At 42.6% G+C, this 24,584-nt stretch overlaps 1 protein-coding gene across 1 annotated transcript in view; it reads left to right on the top strand.

Moving 5' to 3' along the window:
• Positions 1 to 24,584, top strand: part of LOC311137711 (suppressor of tumorigenicity 7 protein homolog) — a gene marked incomplete at its 5' end in the record, with an annotated part of 87,877 nt that overhangs the window by 60,623 nt on the left and 2,670 nt on the right. Inside the window, 13 exon segments of the mRNA XM_084172264.1 lie at positions 14,625 to 14,707; positions 16,264 to 16,423; positions 17,360 to 17,414; positions 18,007 to 18,122; positions 18,758 to 18,833; positions 19,335 to 19,489; positions 19,703 to 19,800; positions 20,299 to 20,413; positions 20,812 to 20,884; positions 21,219 to 21,321; positions 21,881 to 22,031; positions 22,234 to 22,326; positions 24,034 to 24,173. Coding sequence (XP_084028390.1) covers positions 14,625 to 14,707; positions 16,264 to 16,423; positions 17,360 to 17,414; positions 18,007 to 18,122; positions 18,758 to 18,833; positions 19,335 to 19,489; positions 19,703 to 19,800; positions 20,299 to 20,413; positions 20,812 to 20,884; positions 21,219 to 21,321; positions 21,881 to 22,031; positions 22,234 to 22,326; positions 24,034 to 24,173 — 1,418 coding nt within the window.

Here is a 24,584-nt window from a genome sequence, read left to right on the forward strand (position 1 = left end):
CACTGCTCCAGAGTCCAATGGCGGCGAGCTTTACACCACTCCAGCCAACGCTTGGCATTGCGCATGGTGATATTAGGTTTGTGTGCAGCTGCTCGGCCATGGAAACCCATTTCATGAAGCTCCCGGCGAACAGTTCTTCTGCTGACGTTGCTTCCAGAAGCAGTTTGGAACTCGGTTGTGAGTGTTGCAACAGAGGATAAGCAAATTTTAAGCGCTACGTGTTTCAGCACTCGGCGGTCCCGTTCTGTGAGCTTGTGTGGCCTACCACTCCTAGACGTTTCCACTTCACAATAACAGCACTTACAGTTGACCCGGGGCAGCTCTAGCATGGCAGAAATTGGATGAACTGACTTGTTGGCAAGGTGGCATCCTATGATGGTGCCATGTTGAAAGTCACTGAGCTCTTCAGTAAGGCCATTTTGCTGCCAATGTTTGTTTATGGAGATTGCATGGCTGTGTGATCTATTTTATACACGTGACAGCAACGGGTGTGGCTGAAATAGCAGAATCCACTAATTTGAAGCGTTGTCCACATACTTTTGTGTATATATAGTGTACTTTGACTAAAACTATGACTTATTTACTTAAATCGTTTTGCAACATCATGGGTAAGCTCTGGGAATCTTTCAGCTGAAAAAATTTGATCTTCGCTGTTGTTTACGTTCCCATGTACCGAATAAAGAAAAGATAAGTTAAATGGGTTTCCATCGCATTTTCAACTCTACCGATGGTTTTGCCATCAAATCTGCTGCGATAAATAGCAAACTTGCCCAATCTGGTTTTGGCACATGCTCTATAGACAAGAGTTCGCTGATAAAGTGGACAGGGGGTTTTGAGATCTGGATAAGAGCAAGATAATTTTATTTGATAATTGACAGCCAAGCACCGATCATCATGACACCAGCTTTCAAATAATAGCCTACCCTCGATATTTAGCCTTTTGGCTAAACACCCTAAACACTCTTCATGTTGACTGCTAGGTTGGAGATGATGAGGGAGCTTTGGTTGCTTTTAAGGACACAGATGTATTATATGTTATATTTTGAATTGCAAATGCATAGAATTCATCGATGTTGTTCAAGCATCTCTCATAAAGGCATGTTGATTTTCTTCAAAGGAAGTCAAGGCAAGCTCACAGCAGAGGGCCCTTAAGTAATTGGTTCAGAGGGATCTTATTTAGAAAATTATCACTCCCTGCAGCTACTGCACCACTGTATGATTTAGTGTAACCTCATTCTACATTTAATTTCATTGGGCTCTCTGTCTGGCAGTTGTAAGGTTCTTATTGGGCTCTTTTCGAGGAAAGGCAACAAAAAAATAGTTTATTTATTTTAAATTCAATAAATGAAAATAATAAAACCATATGCTTTCTTTGCTATGTTTCAACCACTCAGGTCTTTTTCAGTTCAGGAAAGACAACATCCCATTTCCAAGCCAGTTGAGACACGTGGCATTAATGGACTAGCTTTACTGTCTCTCTCTCCAGCTACGTCTTCTAGTCATGCACTCTCGTGTACGGTCGTTGAGAGGGGTTGTCATGGTTACCTTTTACATGCGGCGTGAAAGAGAAGACCACCCCACATTAAAATGAGAGCTCCTGATTTGGCTGATTCTACAGTGTTACTAGAGAGAGGGCAGTCCTGCGTTATAATTGGCCTTACCAGCTGTCACTCAAATACAGATGCCTATCACGTACAAAGCAAATTTTGTGCTCTTAGGCAAGGTTTTATTGCCTTGACTCTCACTGTGTGTACTCTCTGTGTGTGGTTTGCCTGTGGTGGGTTTCTCTGACTGTTATCAAGACAGATGTCACAGAGAAATGGAAGGTGAGTTACAGCCTATATTGTAGCCTACATAATGTGCATCAGCTTCTCTTTATACAGCTTGAGTAGGGTGACATGGTGAGTTCTGTTTTCTTTTGGGCTAGGCTGCTAGGTAAATGGCCTTTTGATAGTGTACTGTACAGTTGGTACATACACCAAGAGGTACTGTTAGTTTTTTATTCATGAGCTCAATAGTTTGCTCAGTATGTGGGCGAGCTGAGGTGCCTGTTCATATGAACTTGTACTGTGAGTGTGTTTGTACTTGTGTGATTGTTTGCTCTTGTGTGTGTGTATGTGCATGCGAGGGTGTTTGTTTTGTCTATGTGTCCGTCTTCATACATTGGGAGTGAACCGATAGCTGTGTATACATAAGGGACATAGAGCTAGATGAGGATATCAGTGTCCATGACAGACAGACATGTTCTGTTTCCCAAGTGGCACCCTATTCCCCATATAGTGCACTGTTTTGAACCAAGGCCCATAGGGTCCTGTAGTGAATAGGGTGACATTTGGGACACAGACCTGATTCTGTTCTTAGTCATTTTTGCTGGGAAGCACCAGGCTACTCCATTCTGCACATGTGTATATTCTCCACGCGTAGAGAACAGGCTACTCAGGTGAATGGTGCTCGTTTAATAAAGTTATCTCAAAGCTGAATCAGTGTCTGCAAGATCACATAATGATAATATTCTACATACAGAACTGAATATAATAGCATAGTATAACGTTACTGTAAGACAAAAACACCAGCGCCACCGCATTTTTCTCTCATGTGGCCAAAACTTAACAGTGTGCGCCACTAGGCACAATACAGATGTAGGCTAAGCTACAGTTTGTTAAAGCTCAGACACACTGGTAGGATTGTCAAACGTTTGCCTGCCGACAGTACTTTAGCACGTCTGAACAGTGTCGGCAGTCAATCTCTTTTGTGTTAACACAGCAAAGATCTTAGAAGTCGTCAGCCTTGTTAAAATACTCCAAACCAGAAGGTGGCAGTAGCATTGTTTGGCAATACATATCCATGCATATTGCTTATGGTCTAGATTCCAATCTATCTGCGCTAGTGTTGCTATTGTGTAGAAAGCCCTTGTTGAGACTAGCCAGATAGCCACAGCTAGATAACTGCCTAGCAAGATGACGAAGAAACAATTTAATTCACTCTCCAATCCCATACTGCCAGCCCATAGCCACATGTTTAGCTAGCTAACTAAAGTTAGCATATTCGCTAGCTAGCACAACATAGCTAGCTAGCTAAGGACACTGCACTAACTCGGCAGCTAACACAAGCAGCTGTTTCATGGAAACTAGCTAATCCATTGTGATTTAATTATACTGAACAAAAATATAAAGGCAAAATGCAACTATTTCAACGACTTTATTAAGTTACAGTTCATATAAGGAAATCAGTCAATTGAAATAAATAAATTAGGCCCTAATCTATGGATTTCACATGACTAGGCAGGGGCGCAGCCACCCACTTGGGAGCCAGGCCCAGCCAATCAGAATGAGTTTTTCCCCACAAAAGGGCTTTATTACAGACCGAAATACTCCTCAGTTTCATCAGCTGTCTGTGTGGCTGGTCAGACGATCCCGTAGGTGAAGAAGCCGGATGTGGAGGTACTGGCTGGCATGGTTACACGTGGTCTGCAATTGTGAGGCAGGTTGGACGTACTGCCAAATTCTCTAAAACAATGTTGGAGGCAGTGTATGGTAGAGAAATTATAATTTAATTATCTTTCAACAGCTCTGGTGGACATTTCTGCAGTCAGCATGCCAATTGCACACTCCCTCAAAACTTGAGACATCTGTGGCATTGTGTTATGGGACAAAACTGCACATTTTAGAGTGGCCTTTTATTGTCCCCAGCACAAGGTGCACCTGTGTAATGATCATGCTGTTTATTCAGCTTCTTGATATGCTGCAGCTGTCAGATGGATGGAAATAAGCTTCTTGTGCGTATGGAACATTTCTGGGATCTTTTATTTCAGCTCATGAAACATGCAACCAGCACTTTACATGTTGCGTTTATATTTTTGTTCAGTATATAATGTCAATAATAGCTACAGTGGTTAGCTAGCTTGGATGAAGTATTTAGTGTTGTGTCTGTGCACTTCACTAGCTACCATCCCATAGCCTACATTGCATATGAAGTGTGACTGGCTCATCCGTGGATATACAGAGAAAATTGCCCCTAATTTTGGTTGGCTCCGACACGTGGGGGCAGGGGCGGACTTAGTGATTCGGAGGCCCTAAGTCGAGACCAGTATGAGCCCGAGCCTCCTATGTGTGCACGCGCTTGCACACAGTTTTTTTATGGGTTTTATAGTAAAGACGTAATTTAACTGTAAAAATGTATTACCTTTTAAGCTCCAATAGTGCTCACTAGATTAGTGTCGTAGGTGCAACAGTGCGTGACTATTCTTTTTACAGTATATGGTGAGGATGGCCGGGAAATCGCAGATTTTTTAAATATGTTGATATATGTTGATTTTGTGTATAGCGCACACTTCTGACAAAACAGAATCACATTTTTCCTCCAGGTTTTCTTTCATTTTCTGCAATGTTGTAAATTAGCATACGGAACAACTCTCTGCAAAATGTGTCCTTCACGTTCTGAAAACAGTGACAAACATAACACATAGCATCAACGGGCATGTGGGGTGAGGGTTCCCAGCGGACCACTCAAACCGTTTTTGCAATACAAAATTCTCCAGACCTCCAAGGGAGGTGTGACAGTGATGTGATTTTGGAGGTATGGCAACACGAGACTACTATTAAGCTAAAATATGGAATTGTTTTAAAGTGGTAATACCAAGGATAATTTAGCTATTTGATTTAGAATTTTAGGACCCCTGTAGGTATCAACATTTTTGTAAACATTTTCTGGGATGAAATATTTAATTTGGCCCATATAAATGCATTGAATGACAGATTCATACATGGAAAAACAGATTGTCAAACATTTTATCAAAAGGAAGTATATTTTTAAATGACTGTCCTATATCTGAGAGATATAAGAAAGCTAATAATTTTTACAGTGGAATTACCTGTATACATTTGACGAGGAAATGCCCTATTCACTTCCATTCATTTTTCAGCCAGGAAGCGTGTTACCTTGAGTCCTGTGACACTTGTGGGGGTCGTAGAGCAAAACGAAGAACACCAGTTCATCAGTGTGTTTGTGAGAGTCTCATCTTTCCATAGAGGGGTCATGTTAATTTGTAGGCCAAACCATTCGTACGCTACATACGTTTTCGTGAGAAGACTGATTTTCGAGATGTGTCCTGGTCTGACAAACACTGCTGTAGCTCTGCTACCTTCCACCGCAAATGCGGAAGGCCGACATCGGCAGATGCGGTGGATTAAGACGGAACCCATGCCAAAAAACATATCTCTAGCTTAGACAGATTTTGATGAGGATTTTTTAATACTTTTTTTATTATGCCTCGAGCTGAGAAATTATTTGTGTGTATATATAATTGTATTTATTTAATAAAATATGAACGCCCAGCTCATGAGGCACCTTGGTGATGTGAGGCCTGAGGCAAATGCCTCTTCTGCCTAATGGTAAGTCCACCAGTAAGTGGGAGTTTGTGCTCTCTAATTGGCTCAATGTCAAGTTGTTGGCCACTGACGAGCATTACGATTCTACAAGTAGAATTGGTAAGTTCGTCGCTACCAGGTCGGCATGCAGCAGGTACCGCTTTTTTTTTCTAGCAAGAGAGGGAATGGCCTCCCACTGTGAGTACCTCTGTCTATCAGCAGTGAGATTCTCGGTGTGTTTCATGCTTTAACACCATCTGCTCTAAGATTTGCTCACTGTACATCATTCAAAACAACACACTGTAGGCTACTTCGAAACAAAAATGTATAACTCAAGATCTAAATGCATATACCCATGAAACTGATTGCGATCAAGTGGTTGGTATGCAGATGCTGCATGGACGTTTCACTGGTAAAACTTCAAAGAATTATCATTCACGATTGAAAGCAGTGATGTTTTTGTCTTACAGTAACTTTATGCTATTATTTATTATTTTACCTTTATTTAACTAGGCAAGACAGTTAAGAACAAATTCTTATTTACAATGATGGCCTACACCGGCCAAACCCGGACGACGCTGGGCCAATTTGTGCGCCGCCTTATGGGACTCCCAATCACGGCCGGTTGTGATACAGCCTGGAATTGAACCAGGGGGTCTGTAGTGACACCTCAAGCGCTGAGATGCAGTGCCTTAGACCGCTGCGCCACTCGGCCTATTCAGTTCTGTTATGTAGAATACTATCATTATGTGATCTTGCAGACATTGATTCAGCTTTGATCTAACTTCATTCCTTCCAGTTCTCTGCTGCCAATGACTGGAACGAATTGCAAAAATCTCTGAAGCTGGAGACTCTTATCTCCCTCAATAACTTTAAGCATCAGTTGTCAGAGCACCTTACCGATCACTGCACCTGTACACAGCCCATCCGAAATTAGCCCACCCAACTACCTCATCCCTATATTGTTATTTATTTTGCTCTTTTGCACCCCAGTATCTCTATTTGCACATAATCTCTTGCACATCTAGCATTCCAGTGTTAATACTATTGTAATTATTCTGCACTATAGCCTATTTATTGCCTTACCTCCATAACTTGCTACATTTGCACACACTGTATATATATTTTCTGTTGTATTTCTGACTTTGTTTTTTTTTACCCCATATGTAACTCTGTTGTTTTTATTGCACTACTTTGCTTTATCTTGGCCAGGTCGCAGTTGTAAATGAGAACCTGTTCTCAACTGGCTTACCTGGTTAAATAAAGGTGAAATAAAAAAAATAAAAAAATAAAAAATTAAGCGAGCACCATTCGCTTGAGTAACCTGTTCTCTACGTGTAAGGAAGAGAATATGAACCTGCGCAGAACGTCATCCGCAGATACGCTTCGGGATCAGGTGGACTAAAGATTCAGAAAAAGTTGGATCTGTAGCCACAGCCTTTTTATAAATGCCAACAGTTGCGTGAAAACTGGTGCATGCATGTTTTGTGGTATATTTTGTATGTACGTAACATTTGTGCATGCGTGGACTGATTCCATTATCATTCTGATCAGAACAGCGGTCACCCAGGTGTCCCATCCCTACTAAAGGTCACATCTATTGGTCTGCAATGACATTTTGATGTCTTGATTATTAAGCCAGTTGACATTTTCTGTAGACATGGTGCAACCGATGGTGGGCCAGCTAGATCTTAATTGCCAATTTACTGAGGTTACCATCATGGATTAAATCTCCAATAACAGTAAAATAATGAAACTTTGTAAGTGAATAGTTCATAATATGTTGCAGTGTCCATTATGATGCAACTCAACTGAGCCAAGACCCAAAGCGATTCATTGCATCTAGTCCTGTTTATCACACATGGACGTTTCATTTCCTCTGTGTTGTTATGAGGCCAGACAGACTGGCGGTACACACTGGCGGTCAGCGGTTTCTTCACCGGTACACAAGGTGCAAGGCAACCCCCCCACATTTACTTGTACATAGGCCTACTGTTCGCCACTCTCTATCATGTATCTTCCTCTCCCATAGAGTGGAGCCTGTTTCAGGTCTGTGAGGCTGTGGCTCCTCCATAATGCTCCCCTCAGGAGGAGAAGGAAGCCACTCCAGAAGGATGAATAGCTACAGCTGGTGCTGCAGTAGTAGTAGGATGGACTGGCCGTGTGTGTAGTTAATAGAAGGGCGGGAGGCCTGTCTGAGTGGTGTCTTTGTCCCAGTCTCCCAGCCTCTCTCTCTACAACTGGCTCCTTGAGAAGGGACACCCAGCTACCCTCTAGTCTAGAGTGGCATCCACCCACCCTGTTATCTACTGCCACTGACAACTACACCAGTGTTTCCCCTACCATCAATAACGCAGAAAAAGCCACCTGGCCTAGTTCTGTTGCCCATCTGCTTAAAACCAATTTGAAACCAGTGTTTACATTATTCACTGTTCATCATTCTTACCTGCATCCAGTGTTTACACAGCTTTTTCTTGCCAGTACATGATGTACTGTACATCCCGGCGTACTACTACAGTATCCACATTCCCCCATCCAGGCCAAAAGCTCCCACAGATCGCACCATCACTGGCCACCTCGTTATGGGATGATCTGGTTGTAAGGATTTGCCTCTTCAATCTGCACCGCAGGGCTTTAGTCTAGGCTGATCCCATGTGTAGTGTATCCCATGTTAATCATGTGTATGATGGCTAGCACACCTAGCAGTGAACATTGTGATGTTGCCGTAACACTGACACCACTATGCTGATCTCCCCTGTCGTGTTGCATGAAAGGGTATGTGTAAAAACCCTTTATCATGAGATTTTTAATACTGGGTCGTTCTGTATGATTTCAATCACTTTCTGACTGCACCCCTATTGATTTGAACGAAACCTTCCATACATGTTTGCCCATGGTAGAAGCAATGTTCCCTCTAAGCTGCGTGCAGCTCCCCAGGGACTGCCGGCAGAAGAAAAATCAGCCCGCGCAGAGAAGCACGAGATTGAACAATAATAGCCACTTTCAATGCAACATTACGAAACAAAATAAACTATGCAAGACTTAGTATGCAAAACTAACTGAGCAATAGATTTTCTTGTAGGCAGAGTGCATTGGAGTAGGTTATATTGCATTGACAGGCACGACTCAGCCCGTACTCTACACAGACCGGTGCACCATAACCAATCAGAGCTGCAGTAGGCTTACAGTGCCTTGCAAAAGTATTCATCCCCCTTGGCATTTTTCCTATTTTGTTGCATTACAACCTGTAATTTAAATGGAGTTTTATTTGGATTTCATGTAATGGACATACACAAAATAGTCCAAATTGTTGAAGTGAAATGAAAAAAATAACTTGTTTCAAAAAGTTCTAAAACATAAATAACGGAAAAGTGGTGCATGCATATGTATTCACCCCCTTTGCTATGAAGCCCCTAAATAAGATTTGGTGCAACCAATTACCTTCAGAAGTCACATAATTAGTGAAATAAAGTCCACCTGTGTCCAATCTAAGTGTCACATGGTCTGTCACATGATCTCATTATATATAAACCTGTTCTGAAAGGCCCCAGAGTCTGCAACACCACTAAGCAACTTTGAACATCCCACGGAGCACCATTTAAATCCATTATTAAAAAATGGAAAGAATATGGCACCACAACAAACCTGCCAAGAGAGGGCCGCCCACCAAAACTCACGGACCTGGCAAGGAGGGCATTAATCAGAGAGGCAACAAAGAGACCAAAGATAACCCTGAAGGAGCTGCAAACCTCCACAGCAAATATTGGAGTATCTGTCCATAGGACCACTTTAAGCCGTACAATCCACAGAGCTGGGCTTTACGGAAGAGTGGCCAGAAAAAAGCCATTGCTTAAAGAAGAAAATGAGCAAACACGTTTGGTGTTCACCAAAAGGTATGTGGAAGAAGGTACTCTGGTCAGATGAGGATAAAATTGAGCTTTTTGGCCATCAAGGAAAACGCTATGTCTGGCACAAACCCAACACCTCTCATCACCCCGAGAACACCATCCCCACAGTGAAGCATGGTGGTGGCAGCATCATGCTGTGGGGAAACCTGTTTGTCTTCCAGAGATTTGAGACTGGGATAGGTTCACCTTCCAGCAGGACAATGACCCTAAGCATACTGCTAAAGCAACACTTGAGTGGTTTAAGGGGAAACATTTAAATGTCTTGGAATGGCCTAGTCAAAGCCCAGACCTCAATCCAATTGAGAATCTGTGGTATGACTTAAAGATTGCTGTACACCAGCGGAACCCATCCAACTTGAAGGAGCTGGAGCAGTTTTGCCTTGAAGAATGGGCAAAAATCCCAGTGGCTAGATGTGCCAAGCTTATAGAGACATACCCCAAGATACTTCCAGCTGTAATTGTTGCAAAAGGTGGCTCTACAAAGTATTGACTTTGGGGGGTGAATAGTTATGCACACTCAAGTTGTCTGTTTTTCTTGTCTTATTTCTTGTTTGTTTCACAAGAAAAAAATATTTTGCATCTTCAAAGTGATAGGCATGTTGTGTAAATCAAATGATACAAACCCCCAAAAAATCTATTTTATTTCCAGGTTGTAAGGCAACAAAATAGAAAAATGCCAAGGGGGGTGAATACTTTCGCAAGCCACTGTATATGCAAATAGACCATTGCCATATATGGATTTGTACCATTCACTTTGAACTGGACTGTTTTACAGCAGGAGTGGTCACGATTATTATGCTCTTGTTTTGAGATCAAAGTGAGAGCTGCATGTAGCCACGTGTGCAGGTTTGTTCATATTCTTTGCTAGTTAGTTAGTTAGTTATTAGCCCAGTTATAGCTAATTTGTAGTCAGCGATGAGGGAGAGATTGCTTCCTACAAGAGCACAAAACGTGTAAATTTCTAGCCATCTTTGAAAAGCGAGTCAGGTGAAGAGGTTTTTTTTATGTCTTAAAGGGGCAGTGTTGTATTTTGAGACCGGCTTGAATAAGCTAAGTAGCCAATAGGCAGAGAGCAGCATAACTTGTCTGATTCTCTGTAATGATAGTATGGGAATAATAATAAATGTTATTTTGTAAAGTGGTTTCTTGCATCAAACAACACAACAAAATGTTCAGTGGATAAACAGGTTAATATCAAGCCCTGCATGTTTTTTTTTTTTTTTTGTTTTTTTTTAAGTCTCATGGAATGTAGGCCTACATTGGCTGCTACTTTAAGCTGAATGATAGAACATCTATTTCTATGTTATAATGTTATGTGATGCATTTTCTCCATTGGTTTTGATGGTAGGCCACTCTGGTAGGCCTACGTTATGATCAAATAGCCACAGTAGCCTACTTGGCCACTGTTAAAACAGTAAATTAAAGCGGGTACAGCCTCAGTGTTCACAGTAAACGCACGCCGGAAGTTGCACAGAAATTTCACAAGGTTCAAGTTTGCGCTCAGCAGACCTGAAATTTGCTCAGTGATGAAAAATATTAGAGGAAACATTGGGTAGAAGTGGTCAGAAAGTTACTTTTTAGACCGGAATGCCAAATGCCAAAACGTGGTCCTCTGTAGCTCAGCTGGTAGAGCACGGCGCTTGTAACGCCAAGGTAGTGGGTTCGATCCCCGGGACCACCCATACACAAAAATGTATGCACGCATGACTGTAAGTCGCTTTGGATAAAAGCGTCTGCTAAATGGCATATTATTATTATTATTATTATTAAAACATTCAGGAGAGAGTGCTCAAAGTTTTTACCCATTTTGAATACCCCACCCTACCATGAGACTTCCATGTCTTCGTCACTGAAAAAGATAAATGGTTGCGTTTGATATCATTTGAACGCTTACAAACAAGGTTGTCAAACTGTTTTATTTTGAAAAACGCATAAACTCCGATTTGTAAATTTATTTTCATGAACTCAGCAAATAAAGAAACGTCCTCTCACTGTCAACTGCGTTTATTTTCAGCAAACTTAACATGTGTAAATATGTGTATGAACATAACAAGATTCAACAACTGAGACATAAACTGAACAAGTTCCACAGACATGTGATTGACAGAAATGGAATAATGTGTCCCTGAACAAAGGGGGGGTCAAAATCAAAAGTAACCAGCTGCATGAAGTACTGCAGTGCATCTCCTCCTCATGGACTGCACCAGATTTGCCAGTTCTTGCTGTGAGATGTTACCCCACTCTTCCACCAAGGCACCTGCAAGTTCCCAGACATTTCTGGGGGGAATGGCCCAAGCCCTCACCCTCCGATCCAACAGGTCCCAGACGTGCTCAATGGGATTGAGATCCGGGCTCTTCGCTGGCCATGGCAGAACACTGACATTCCTGTCTTGCAGGAAATCACGCACAGAACGAGCAGTATGGCTGGTGGCATTGTTATGCTGGAGGATCATGTCAGGATGAGCCTGCAGGAAGGGTACCACATGAGGGAGGAGGATGTCTTCCCTGTAACGCACAGCGTTGAGATTGCCAGCAATGATAACAAGCTCAGTCTGATGATGCTGTGACACACTGCCCCAGACCATGACAGACCCTCCACCTACAAGCCCTCAGTCCAGCCTCTCTCAGCCTATTGCGGACAGTCTGAGCACTGATGGAGGGATTGTGCGTTCTTGGTGTATCTTGGGCAGTTGTTGTTGCCATCCTGTACTTGTCCCGCAGGTGTGATGTTCAGATGTATTGATTCTGTGCAGGTGTTGTTACACGTGGTCTGCCACTGCGAGGACGATCAGCTGGCCGTCCTGTCTCCCTGTAGCGCTGTCTTAGGTGTCTCACAGTACGGACATTGCAATTTATTGCCCTGGCCACATCTGCAGTCATGCCTCCTTGCAGCATGCCTAAGGCACGTTCACGCAGATAAGCAGGGACCCTGGGCATCTTTCTTTTGGTGTTTTTTCAGAGTCAGTAGAAAGGCCTCTTTAGTGTCCTAAGTTTTCATAACTGTGACCTTAATTGCCTACCGTCTGTAAGCTGTTAGTGTCCTAACGACCGATCCACAGGTGCATGTTCATTAATTGTTTATGGTTCATTGAACAAACCTGGGAAACAGTGTTTAAATCCTTTACAATGAAGATCTGTGAAGTTATTTGGATTTTTACGAATTATCTTTGAAAGACAGGGTCCTGAAAAAGGGACGTTTCTTTTTTTGCTGAGTTTATATGTTGGAGCTTACACCCTATTTTACATCCTCTGAGGTGTTTGTTGTACCCATCATCGGTTGAGACACAGCATACTCTTGAATACAGGGTGGGTGTCACGTTTTGGCTGATAAATGTACTAACATGCAAAGCTGTCATCAAGGCAAATGGTGGCTATTTGAAGAATCTCAAATATAAAATATATTTACACTTTTTTGTTTTCTACATCATTCCATATGTGTTATTTCATAGCTTTGATGTCTTCACTATTATTCTACAATGTAAAAAATAGTAAAAAAATATAGAAGAACCCTTGAATTAATAGATTTTGCAGGTTTTCCTACTTACAAAGCATGTAGAGGTTTGTAATTTTATCATAGGTACACTTCAACTGTGAGAGACGGAATCCAGAAAATCACATTGTATGATTTTTAAGTAATTAATTTGCATTTTATTGCATGACATAAGTATTTGATACATCAGAAAAGCAGAACTTAATATTTGGTACAGAAACCTTTGTTTGCAATTACAGAGATCATACGTTTCCTGTAGGTCTTGACCAGGTTTGCACACACTGCAGCAGGGATTTTGGCCCACTCCTCCATACAGACCTTCTCCAGATCCTTCAGGTTTCGAGGCTGTCGCTGGGCAATACGGACTTTCAGCTCCCTCCAAAGATTTTCTATTGGGTTCAGGTCTGGAGACTGGCTAGGCCACTCCAGGACCTTGAGATGCTTCTTACGGAGCCACTCCTTAGTTGCCCTGGCTGTGTGTTTCGGGTCGTCATGGTGGAAGACCCAGCCACGACCCATCTTCAATGCTCTTACTGAGTGAAGGAGGTTGTTGGCCAAGATCTCGCAATACATGGCCCTATCCATCCTCCCCTCAATACGGCGCAGTCGTCCTGTCCCCTTTGCAGAAAAGCATCCCCAAAGAATGATGTTTCCACATCCATGCTTCACGGTTGGGATGGTGTTCTTGGAGTTGTACTCTTCTTCCTCCAAGCACGGCGAGTGGAGTTTAGACCAAAAAGCTCAATTTTTGTCTCATCAGACCACATGACCTTCTCCCATTCCTCCTCTGGATCATCCAGATGGTCATTGGCAAACTTCAGACGGGCCTGGACATGCGCTGGCTTGAGCAGGGGGACCTTGCGTGCGCTGCAGGATTTTAATCCATGACGATTGACCGTCATCTTGAACTTCTTCCATTTTCTAATAATTGCGCCAACAGTTGTTTCCTTCTCACCAAACTGCTTGTCTATTGTCCTGTAGCCCATCCCAGCCTTGTGCAGGTCTACAATTTTATCCCTGATGTCCTTACACAGCTCTCTGGTCTTGGCCATTGTGGAGAGGTTGGAGTCTGTTTGAGTGTGTGGACAGGTGTCTTTTATACAGGTAACGAGTTCAAACAGGTGCAGTTAATCCAGGTCATGAGTGGAGAACAGGAGGGCTTCTTAACGAAAAACGAACAGGTCTGTGAGAGCCGGAATTCTTACTTGTTGGTAGGTGATCAAATACTTATGTCATGCAATAAAATGCAAATTAATTACTTAAAAATCATACAATGTGATTTTCTGGATTTTTGTTTTAGATTCCGCCTCTCACTTTTGAAGTGTACATATGATAAAAATTACAGACCTCTACATGCTTTGTAAGTAGGAAATCGGCAGTGTATCAAATACTTGTTCTCCCCACTGTATTTACCTTTTTTCAAGAAATCATAGAATAGTTTGACAACTCTGTTTGTAAGGTTTCAAATTAAATCAAACTCAACTATTTATCTTTTTCAGTGATGAAGACATGGACGTTTCATGGTAGGGTGGGGTATGCAAAATGGTTCAACTTTGAACACCAATATCTCCTGAATGTTTTGGCATTCAGGTCCGAGAAGTCACTTTCCGACCACTTCCACCATGGGCAAACGTATGAAAGGTTTCGTTCAAATCAAAAGGGGTGCAGTCCGAATGTGATTGAACTCATATGGAACGACCCTACTGTATCATAGCTAGCTAGAATGTAGCCTAATATAATGGTAATATAAATGATTTATGCTACAATACAGCATTGTTCAATTCGTATCAGAAATGTGTTTTATTCTTTTTTGTAACACCAATGCTAACGGTGTTGTGTTTTTCTGTGTCTCCTCTATAGTAAGCATGTTTCTGAACACCCTAACCCCCAAGTTCTACGTGGCTCTGACGGGGACCTCCTCCTTGATATCCGGACTCATACTGGTAAGTTGATCATATTATGCCATTTAGCACGTTTATCCAAAGCGACTTACAGTACAGTGAGTGCATACATTTTAGTATATGATAATATATGCCATTTAGCAGACAATGTTATCCAAAGCAACTGACTTACAGTAAAGGGAGTGCATAGCCTACACTACACTTAATTATTATGTGATGCCAGTGGGAATTGATCCCACAACACTGGTGTTACGATCGCTATGCTCTTACCAACTGAGCTACATAGGATCACCAAGTTGAGCCCTCATTCGTCTATAGTACAGTGAATGAACAGTGCTACAATGGTCTTTCTTACAAAGAGAAGAGAAGAGAAAGAGAAGAGCTACAAGCTAGCGAACCCCATTCCTCTCCGTAGATTGGCCAGTTAGTTTATTTAGTTGCCTGGAAACGACGATGAGTCTCACAGGCCTCTTAAGCCTACATTGGTTCCTATGAATAATTACAGTGGAGAATACATTTTGTGTACTGGGCTCGGCTGTGATGTATTGCAATACAGATGTATATCTGTTATATTAATTACTGTCAGTGGAGACTGGAGAGGTTTAGTTAATTGAATGGTCATTTTAGGACAGTACATTACTGTATCACCAGCTTTAGAAGTAGCCTAGATAAGAAAGCGATACCATAGTTGTGTATGGATTAAGACATAGAAAGTCAAGGAGTGCGTGTGTGTGTGTGCGGAAACAGAGTCTGAGTTGCATGTCGGACCCTGTCTTGATTAGGCAATGCTAAAATAGAAGTATATAATGTGTGTGGTTGCCTGTGTGCAACATGTGTATGAATTTGTATCTGACGTGCAATGTGGCTTTTCATAAATACAATATTTAGACCTCTAACTTACAAACATTGTCCTATGCTCCTGCCTATGCTAGTTGGGGTTATGTTGTACTTAAAGCGGCATACCAAAATAAAATAACCTCTTATTACAAAATCTCAGTAGTATGAAGTAGCTCAAATGGCATTCAACTGAAACGACACAGCCCTAAAGATAGATTGAAATATTTGTATTTATTTTATTTAACCTTTATTTAACTAGGCAAGTCAATTAAGAACAAATTCTTATTTCCAATGGCATACCAAGAGTCAAAAGGCCTCCTGTGGGGACAGGGGCTGGAATGAAAAATATAAATGTAGGACAAAACACGTATCACGACAAGAGACACCACAACACTACCTCAAGAGAGACCTAAGACAACAACACAACATGGCAGCAACACAACAAAACATCACAACATGGTAGCAACACAACATGATAACAACACAACATTGTAGCAGCACAACATGGTAGCAGCACAGACATGGTACAACAATGTTAGGCACAGACAACAGCACGAAGGGCAAAAAGGAATAGACAACACTAGATCACGCGAAGCAGCCATAAGTGTCAGTAAGAGTGTCCATAATTGAGCCTTTGACTGAAGAGATGGCGATACAACTGAATAGAACACATACAAATAATATAGTATCATATTGTTTCTCTATGGCCCTAACCCTACTGAATCATCCCTGAATGAACTGCCTCCTGTCTGTCCCATCAGATATTTGAGTGGTGGTACTTCAGGAAGTACGGTACCTCCTTCATCGAGCAGGTGTCAGTGAGCCACCTGCGCCCTCTGCTGGGCGGCGTGGACAACAGCTCCCCAACCAACTCCAACACCAGTAACGGAGATGCAGACTCCAACCGACAGAGTGTGTCCGGTAAGACTCAGAGATTTACTAGATTGGTAAAGCATTCGCTAGATAAAGCAATTACTGGATTTATATAGAGCGTTCGCTAGATGGAACATTTACAACCTAGATAAAGCATTCATTACGCGTTCACCGCTCCACATTGAAATGGCCTTATTGTTTGCCCTTATGCTAGAGCAGTGGTTCCCAGCCCGGAGTACCAAGCCCCCTGGGGGTAGTTGGCCTATCCACAGGGGGTACTTGAGAAGACTCATGAGACCATAAGCCTACTGTTAAAATGCACATGAGGGGGTACTTCAGGGGTACTCCGGTCAGAGCAAAATTCAGTTGGTGGTACAGTAACTGAAAAAGGTTGGGAACCGCTGTGCTAGAGCATTTACTAAAGCTGAATAGAGCATATTGTTTGTAGAAGTATAGAGACACAACACAACCAATTTAATAGAGATACCAGATAGAGCATTTGCCATAGAAGTCTTCTTTATTTTGCCTACACACTTGATTAGAGCATTTAGGCCTACTACAGCCAAATATAGCATTTAATACCATAGAGAGCCTTATTGTTCGCTCCCACACCAGTGAGAAATCCAATGCGTGTGTGTTTTTGTTTTTGTTGGATTAAATGGATTATCTCAGCTGTGTTGAATCAACACGGCATGATTGGAGAAATGGCTTTATAATTATTTGCTGTTGTAATCCCTCTGTCTGGTAAAGGAGAGTGATTTTAAGATGGAGACTGGCTAGTGATGTTGATTTGTGGATTTAGGATGCAGTCTGGTAGTACAGACCTGAAGCTTACAGAAGCTATGAGATTGCCTTACTGTAGGGCACTTTAGTGTAGGAATATCATGATGTACACTTGATCCCTAGCTTGCTCAGAGGTACACTTAGGACTCTATTTTGTGTCTGATACACACAAACAATGTCTTCCTCCTCTTGTTCCCCCAGAATGTAAAGTATGGCGAAATCCACTGAATTTATTTCGAGGGGCGGAGTATAACCGGTGAGTCACATGATCCCTCACCCTTTCTATCCTCTCCTCCCTTACTCTCCTATTATTCTTCTCATCCCCCTCACTCCCTCAAGAACTCCTGATTCTCTCTCCAGCTCTCAACCTCTGCTCTGTCGTTTTCTTCACTCTTTTCCAACCTCTGTTTTCTGTTCTTCCCTCATTCCCTCTCTCTGTTTCTCTGCCCTGCTATGTGTTCCCTCTCTCTCCGTGGAGAGTTGGTAGTAATGGCTGGGGCTGATATGCTGTCCCATGGTGTCAGCTTTAAATGCCAACAGGCTGAGAGAATCCCTGCCTCACCAGGAGCCCACGCTCATAAATTAGATCAGTGCTGCCTAGTTCCTCCTCAACAGCTTTTTCCACCTCTCTTTTCTCTTTCACTCTTCACATCTGTCTTCTCTTCTACCTTCCCTTCCTCTCTCTCTCTCCCCCTAGACTTTTTTTCTAGAACCATTAAAATGACTTTTAACCATAAGTGTGTGTGTGTGTGTGTGTGTGTGTGTGTGTGTGTGTGTGTGTGTGTGTGTGTGTGTGTGTGTGTGTGTGTGTGTGTGTGTGTGTGTGTGTGTGTGTGCCCACCCACCAGGTATACGTGGGTGACGGGCCGAGAGCCACTCACGTACTACGACATGAATCTCTCGGCACAAGACCACCAGACCTTCTTCACATGTGACTCGGACCATCTCCGGCCAGCTGACGCCAGTAAGGAACACACACACACATCAAATCAAATCAAATTGTATTTGTCACATGCGCCGAATACAACAGGTGTAGACCTTACAGTGAAATGCTTACTTACATATATATTAAAGAGAAGCAGTAAAATAACAGTAGCGAGGCTATATACAGGGGGTACCGTTACAGAGTCAATGTGTGGGTGCACAGGTTAGTCGAGGTAATTGAGTTAATATGTACATGTAGGTAGAGTAAAAGTGACTATGCATAGATAATAAACAGAGAGTAGCAGCAGCATAAAAGAGGAGGGGGGGGACAATGCAAATAGTCCGGGTAGCCATTTGATTAGCTGTTCAGGAGTCTTATGGCTTGGGGGTAGAAGCTGTTAAGAAGCCTTTTGGACCTAGACTTGGCGCTCCGGTACCGCTTGCCGTGTGGTATTAGAGAGAACAGTCTATGACTAGGGTGGCTGGAGTCTTTGATGTAGTACATCACATAGAGACACACGCAGGCACACACACACACACACACACACACACACACACGTACACACACACACACTGTCAATCTCACCCCATCTCCAGGGAGGTTTGATTCATGTTCACAAGTGTTACCGTGACCTCTGACCTCAATAACACAAACTAACGTGTTTGTGTCTTCAGTAATGCAGAAAGCATGGAGAGAGAGGAACCCACAGGCACGCATCTCTGCCGCACACGAAGCCCTCGAACTAGAGGAGTGAGTAGTACTTCTTTCACCTACAGAGCTATCATACTGTGTAACATGGTTGGCCTCAGTTCACTCATGCATTACTTGTAAATAATCCTATTATTTCTCTGAGGACTCTTCATTAATAAATCATTAATAAATAGAATTTCACCTCGTCAATTGACTGAAGTGAAGTGGAATCAACCACATCTCTTCTGTATATAACCTGAATGAAAAGTGTAAGATGCACACGTAAAATACTCTTTATAGCTAATATAGTTATTGACCTACTTCTGACATTGGCAAAAAGCAGATTTGCACATTACTCTCTTCTATTCACATTACTCTCTTCTATTCACATTACTCTCTTCTATTCACATTGTCTCTCAGCAGACTTTTATGTGTAAACGACGCAGCTTTTATTATATTTGTGCTTAGTGCAGGTATTTGTCTCCCCCCTGTTTTTATCCTCCAGCTATGCCGTCTTCTGCTGTGTCGTTTTCCCCCAAATTCTCTCTCTGTTCCTCTCAGCTGTGCGACTGCATACATCCTGCTGGCAGAGGAGGAGGCCACCACCATCGTGGAGGCAGAGAAACTCTTCAAACAGGCCGTGAAGGCAGGAGAGGGCTGCTACAGACGCAGCCAACAGCTCCAACACCACGGGGCGCAGTATGAGGCACAGCACAGTGAGTAGAGGACACACGCGCGCAGTCGAACATACGCATGCACACGGTCGGACAGACACACACACACACACACGCACTCAAACACTTACACATACGCGAATAAATGTATTTGTGTGCGCGTGCGGATGTGTCTGAATGTGTATGTGTCTGTAAGCATGTGTCCATGTGTCTGTTATACCAGTTAAAATAACTTTGCTGTGCTGTGTCTCTCAGGAAGGGACACCAATGTTCTGGTATACATTAAGAGGAGACTGGCCATGTGCTCTAGAAAGCTGGGCCGAACCAGAGAAGCTGTCAAAATGATGAGAGACGTAAGTACAGTATACGCCAAGCTGCCAGGATGTTACGGGTGAATCCTAGCTTCCACTTAAGTAGAACTTTCAGTTAGTCCAAGGGGGGCTAAGTGAACATTTTACTTTAGTGAAAGTTAGGATTTGCCCCAGTTTTACATGCCCACATTTTCAGTCACTATACATTGTCGATAATGATGATATTCTGACATTCATTCAATTGGGGTTATTTGATGAGAACGTATCGGTAAATGTAAAATAAAAAAGGAGGGGTGTTTGAGGTAACCTGGTCCCAGATCTGTTTGTGCTGTCGTGTCATCTCCTATAGTCATTGCCATGCTAATTTTGCCATGACAGTGACCATAGGGGATGATGACAAGGCAGCACAAACAGATCTGGGACCAGGCTAGGTCTGAGGCTGTGTGGGACTGGGCGGAGTAACTAAACTCATGTTGCTGACTGTGTTGTGTTTCACTGCCTGTCCGGTATTACATGTAACAACAGTTGTATGTTTTCCAGTTAATGAAGGAGTTCCCTCTCCTCAGTATGTTCAATATCCATGAGAACCTGCTGGAGTCACTACTAGAGTTGCAGAACTACGCAGACGTACAGGCCGTACTAGCCAAGTACGACGGTAAGACACACTCACAGTGAGTGAAAAAGAGTCAACGTTAATCGTTGCTTATTGGTGATGCTTGAATGCTTCTATAACAGACATCTATGCAGTGCTAACAATGTCACTTGTGATTTTATTTCTGTGGATTAGACAACCAGCCGTAGGGGAAGTTTGAATGACAGACATTAGATAACAAAAGTCATAAAATGCAAATAATTAGATAATAGATGTTAACTTCTAACCATTATGACTTAAAGTAAAGTGAGAGTTTATTATAGTAAAATCCTGACACCTGTAAACCCTTCTGGGTCCTATTCCAACTGTCCTATTTTCCCCTGTCTACTGTCATTTCATTGTGTGTAATTGTTATTTTTCCTCCACTTAACACTGTTCATGTCTGCTTTGTCTCCTGACAGATATTAGTTTACCCAAATCTGCAACAATATGCTACACAGCAGCCTTGCTCAAAGCCAGGGCGGTATCGGACAAGTGAGTATCCTTTTACTGCTGTTACAATGGCACCAAGTGGTTCACATACCTGGAGTAGTATTTAAAAGTTAGCCTGGGGCTATCTGTGCGACAGAGAGAATGGTATTGAAATGGGTTAGGGGCAATTGTATTTTATAATAGTTATGTGTATTGTGAAAAGACTACTGTGAGGATTACATTTTTCTTAGCCCTTATGCCTGCACACACACACTTACACATTGACACTTTCATACACACGCACTACACTTTCACATACACTCACTTTCATACACACACACACTGATCCCCCCACACACACACTCATCTTTGACAGTGTCCTTTGTTCCCCATGCAGGTTTTCTCCAGAGGCAGCGTCGAGGCGAGGGTTGAGTACAGCAGAGATGAATGCTGTAGAAGCCATACACAGAGCTGTGGAGTTCAACCCACACGTCCCCAAAGTATGACACAACAATGGAGCTACGCACTTAACACTGCTAGTAGCAGTATTACTACTGTACCTCCACTAACTACACTGAACCAAAATAAAACCCAAAATGAAAAGTGTTGGTCCCATGTTTCAACTGAGGAGTATTTCTGTCTGTAATACAGCCCTTTTGTGGAGAAAAACTCATTCTAATTGGCTGGGCCTGGCTCCCAAGTGGGTGGGCCTATGCCCACCCATGGCGGCGCCCCTGCCCAGTCATGTGAAATCCATAGAGTAGGGCCTAATTAATTAATTTCAATTAACTGATTTGCTTATATGAACTGTAACTCAGTGAAATTGTTGCAAGTTGCGTTTTTGTTCAGTATACTACTACTATTACTACTGCTATGCTTCTGATGGTGCTACTTCAATTAAATACTGATTGATGTTCTCCTGGTTGTAAGATAACTGGTATAACTTTGCATTAAGAAGTATGTATGTTTATGTTGTAAATTTTATATTGTCCTTACTGACTCTCGCTCTACCTTCCCCCCCCACCGTCTCTCTCTCTCTTTCTCTCTCTCTCTCCACAGTACCTGTTAGAAATGAAAAGTTTAATACTGCCCCCTGAGCACATTCTGAAGCGAGGGGACAGTGAGGCCATAGCCTACGCATTCTTCCACCTGCAGCACTGGAAGAGGGTGGAGGGGGCCCTTAACTTGCTCCACTGTACCTGGGAGGGCAGTGAGTAACACAAATCAGCTTTACCTTATACGCCATAACAACTTCATTGTGTTACACATTTTGCAGTGATTACAATCAGAAAATGCTGATTTTTCTCATGCTACTCCATTTTGATGCATAACCCCTCCACACTTAGCTCAGCACAAACATTTGTACATGACTGTACCTATTCTGAATGCTGTGTGTCTTCTTTCCTCCCCAGCATTTAGAATGATCCCGTACCCTCTGGAGAAAGGCCACCTCTTCTACCCATACCCCATCTGCACCGAGACCGCAGACAGAGAGCTGTTACCAAGTAAGAGACGCTCTGGATTCAAGTGTGTGTGTTTGTGTATATACTGAGTGTACAAAACATTAGGAACACCTTCCTAATATTGAGTTGCACCCCATTTTGCCCTCAGAACAGCCTCAATTCGTTGGGGCATGGACTCTGCAAGGTGTCGAAAGCATTCCACAGGGATGCTGGCCCATGTTGACTCCAATGCTTCCCACAGTTTTGTCAAGTTGGCTGGATTTCCTTTGGGTGGTGGACCATTCTTGATTCACACGGGAAACTGTTGAGCGTGAAAAACCCAGCATCGTTGCAGTTCTTGACACACACAAACTGGTGCGCCTGTCACCTACTACCATACCCCGTTCAAAGGCACTTAAATATTTTGTCTTTCCCATTCACCTTCTGAATGGCACACACATGCAATCCATGTTTCAATTGTCTCAAGGCTTAAAAATCCTTCTTTAACCTGTCTCCTCATCTACACTGATTTGAAGTGGATTTAACAAGTGACAACAATAAGGGATCATAGCTTTCACCTGGATTCACCTGGTCAGTCTATGTCAGGGTTCTTCAATTCCGGTCCTGGAGGGCCGAAACACTTCTGTTTTTTATTTCTACCTGGTAGTTAATTGCACTCACCTGGTGTCCCAGGTCTGAATTAGCCCCTGATTTAGAAGGAGAGGATGAAAAACAGAGGTGTTTCGGCCCTCCAGGACTGGAATTGAAGAACCCTGGTCTATGTCATGGAAAGAGCAGGTGTTCCTAATGTTTTATACACTCAGTGTATGTGTGTGTTGACTCTGAGTTGTTGTGTGTGTGTGTGTGAGGTGTACTCTTGGGTTAAAATTCTCTGTCACTGCAACGGATTTCAGTCATATGGATGGGTTTGGGGGGGGATTATTATTTTGGGCTAAAGGCCCAGTGCAGTCAAAATTCAGTTGTTCCTGTGTTTTGTATCATACTGTACAACAGTTGATGAAACTAACACTGTAAAAGTGTGATTTTTAAAATCAGTGTTATTTCCTGATTGAAAATACAATTTACACAGGAGCTAGTCAGCAGATTTGCATGGGCGGGAGTTTTGGCTTTCCATTGTGACATCACCATGCGGTCAATTGGTTAATAGACCAATAAGAAAGAGAGTTCCAAACCACTCTGCCAATAACAGCTAGTTTTCAGTTTTCCCCTCCCAACTCAGACCACTTTTAATGAAAATCTATTACAGTAAGGTACTTAATTGTTACCCAGAAATGATATTGATATTGATATAAAAATGGCTGCATTGGGCATTTAAACAAAAAAACTCCAGGCCACACTTGAACGTATAAAACTAGATAGAAAGTATATAGAAATGATAATGGACTTATATATTTTCAAATAACTGCCCTTTTTCTGGCCTGCAAATCGATTTAGACAAACAAATTGGTCATAAACAAATCTGTGTGGCCCTCCGTTGAATTTCGAAATCCCGATGTGGCCCTCGAGTCAGAGTTTCCCACCGATCTGAGATTGACTTAAATTTAAGTAATGGGATTTCATTTAGCTTTAACCCCTCTGTACTGTGTGTATGTATGTGTTTGCGTGTATACAGTGTTGACCCTGTCTATGTATCTTTCTAATGTGGAAGCAGTGTGTCATGAGGTGTTGGTGTACAGTGTGTGTGTGTGTGTATAAAGTATGAACAGTGTGTTGATGCTCTCGCTCTATATCTCTCTCATGTGGAAGCAGTGTTTCATGAGGTGTCAGTGTACCCTAAGAAGGAGCTGCCATTCTTCATCTTGTTCACGGCTGGTCTCTGCTCCTTCACTGCCATGCTGGCCCTCCTCACACACCAGTTCCCCGAGCTCATGGGAGTCTTTGCTAAAGCTGTGAGTCTCCTGCACCGCTCTCACACACTAACCAGTTCTCTTTGTAAGTCAAATCCCCAATAAGGTTCTTTGCATTCAGATTCTTTGTAAGGTGGTCATTAATTTTGTTGCGTTCATGTCCTGGACAGCAGTTGCCGTTGGGCCATTTTGGTTTTGAATGTAACAATCATAGACCTGCCTTCATCTGAAGTCTGGATGACAGGAGACTAGCCAAGCTCTATACAAGTTGATGCAAGATCCTCTTATCAATGTAAGTTATTGTAGATCAGGGAAGGAAATAGCAGCTTCAGACTAAAGGAAGCAGCTTCAGACTATTGAATCCACCCCCCTAGAACCTACACAGGCCCTCTCCCATCTGCCAGTGGAGGGCACTGTCCTCTCCTCTACCTAATGTTCTTCCTCAGCAGGCTT

Source organism: Coregonus lavaretus (genome assembly GCF_964263955.1).
Source record: "Coregonus lavaretus genome assembly, chromosome: 11".
Lineage (NCBI taxonomy): Eukaryota > Metazoa > Chordata > Actinopteri > Salmoniformes > Salmonidae > Coregonus > Coregonus lavaretus.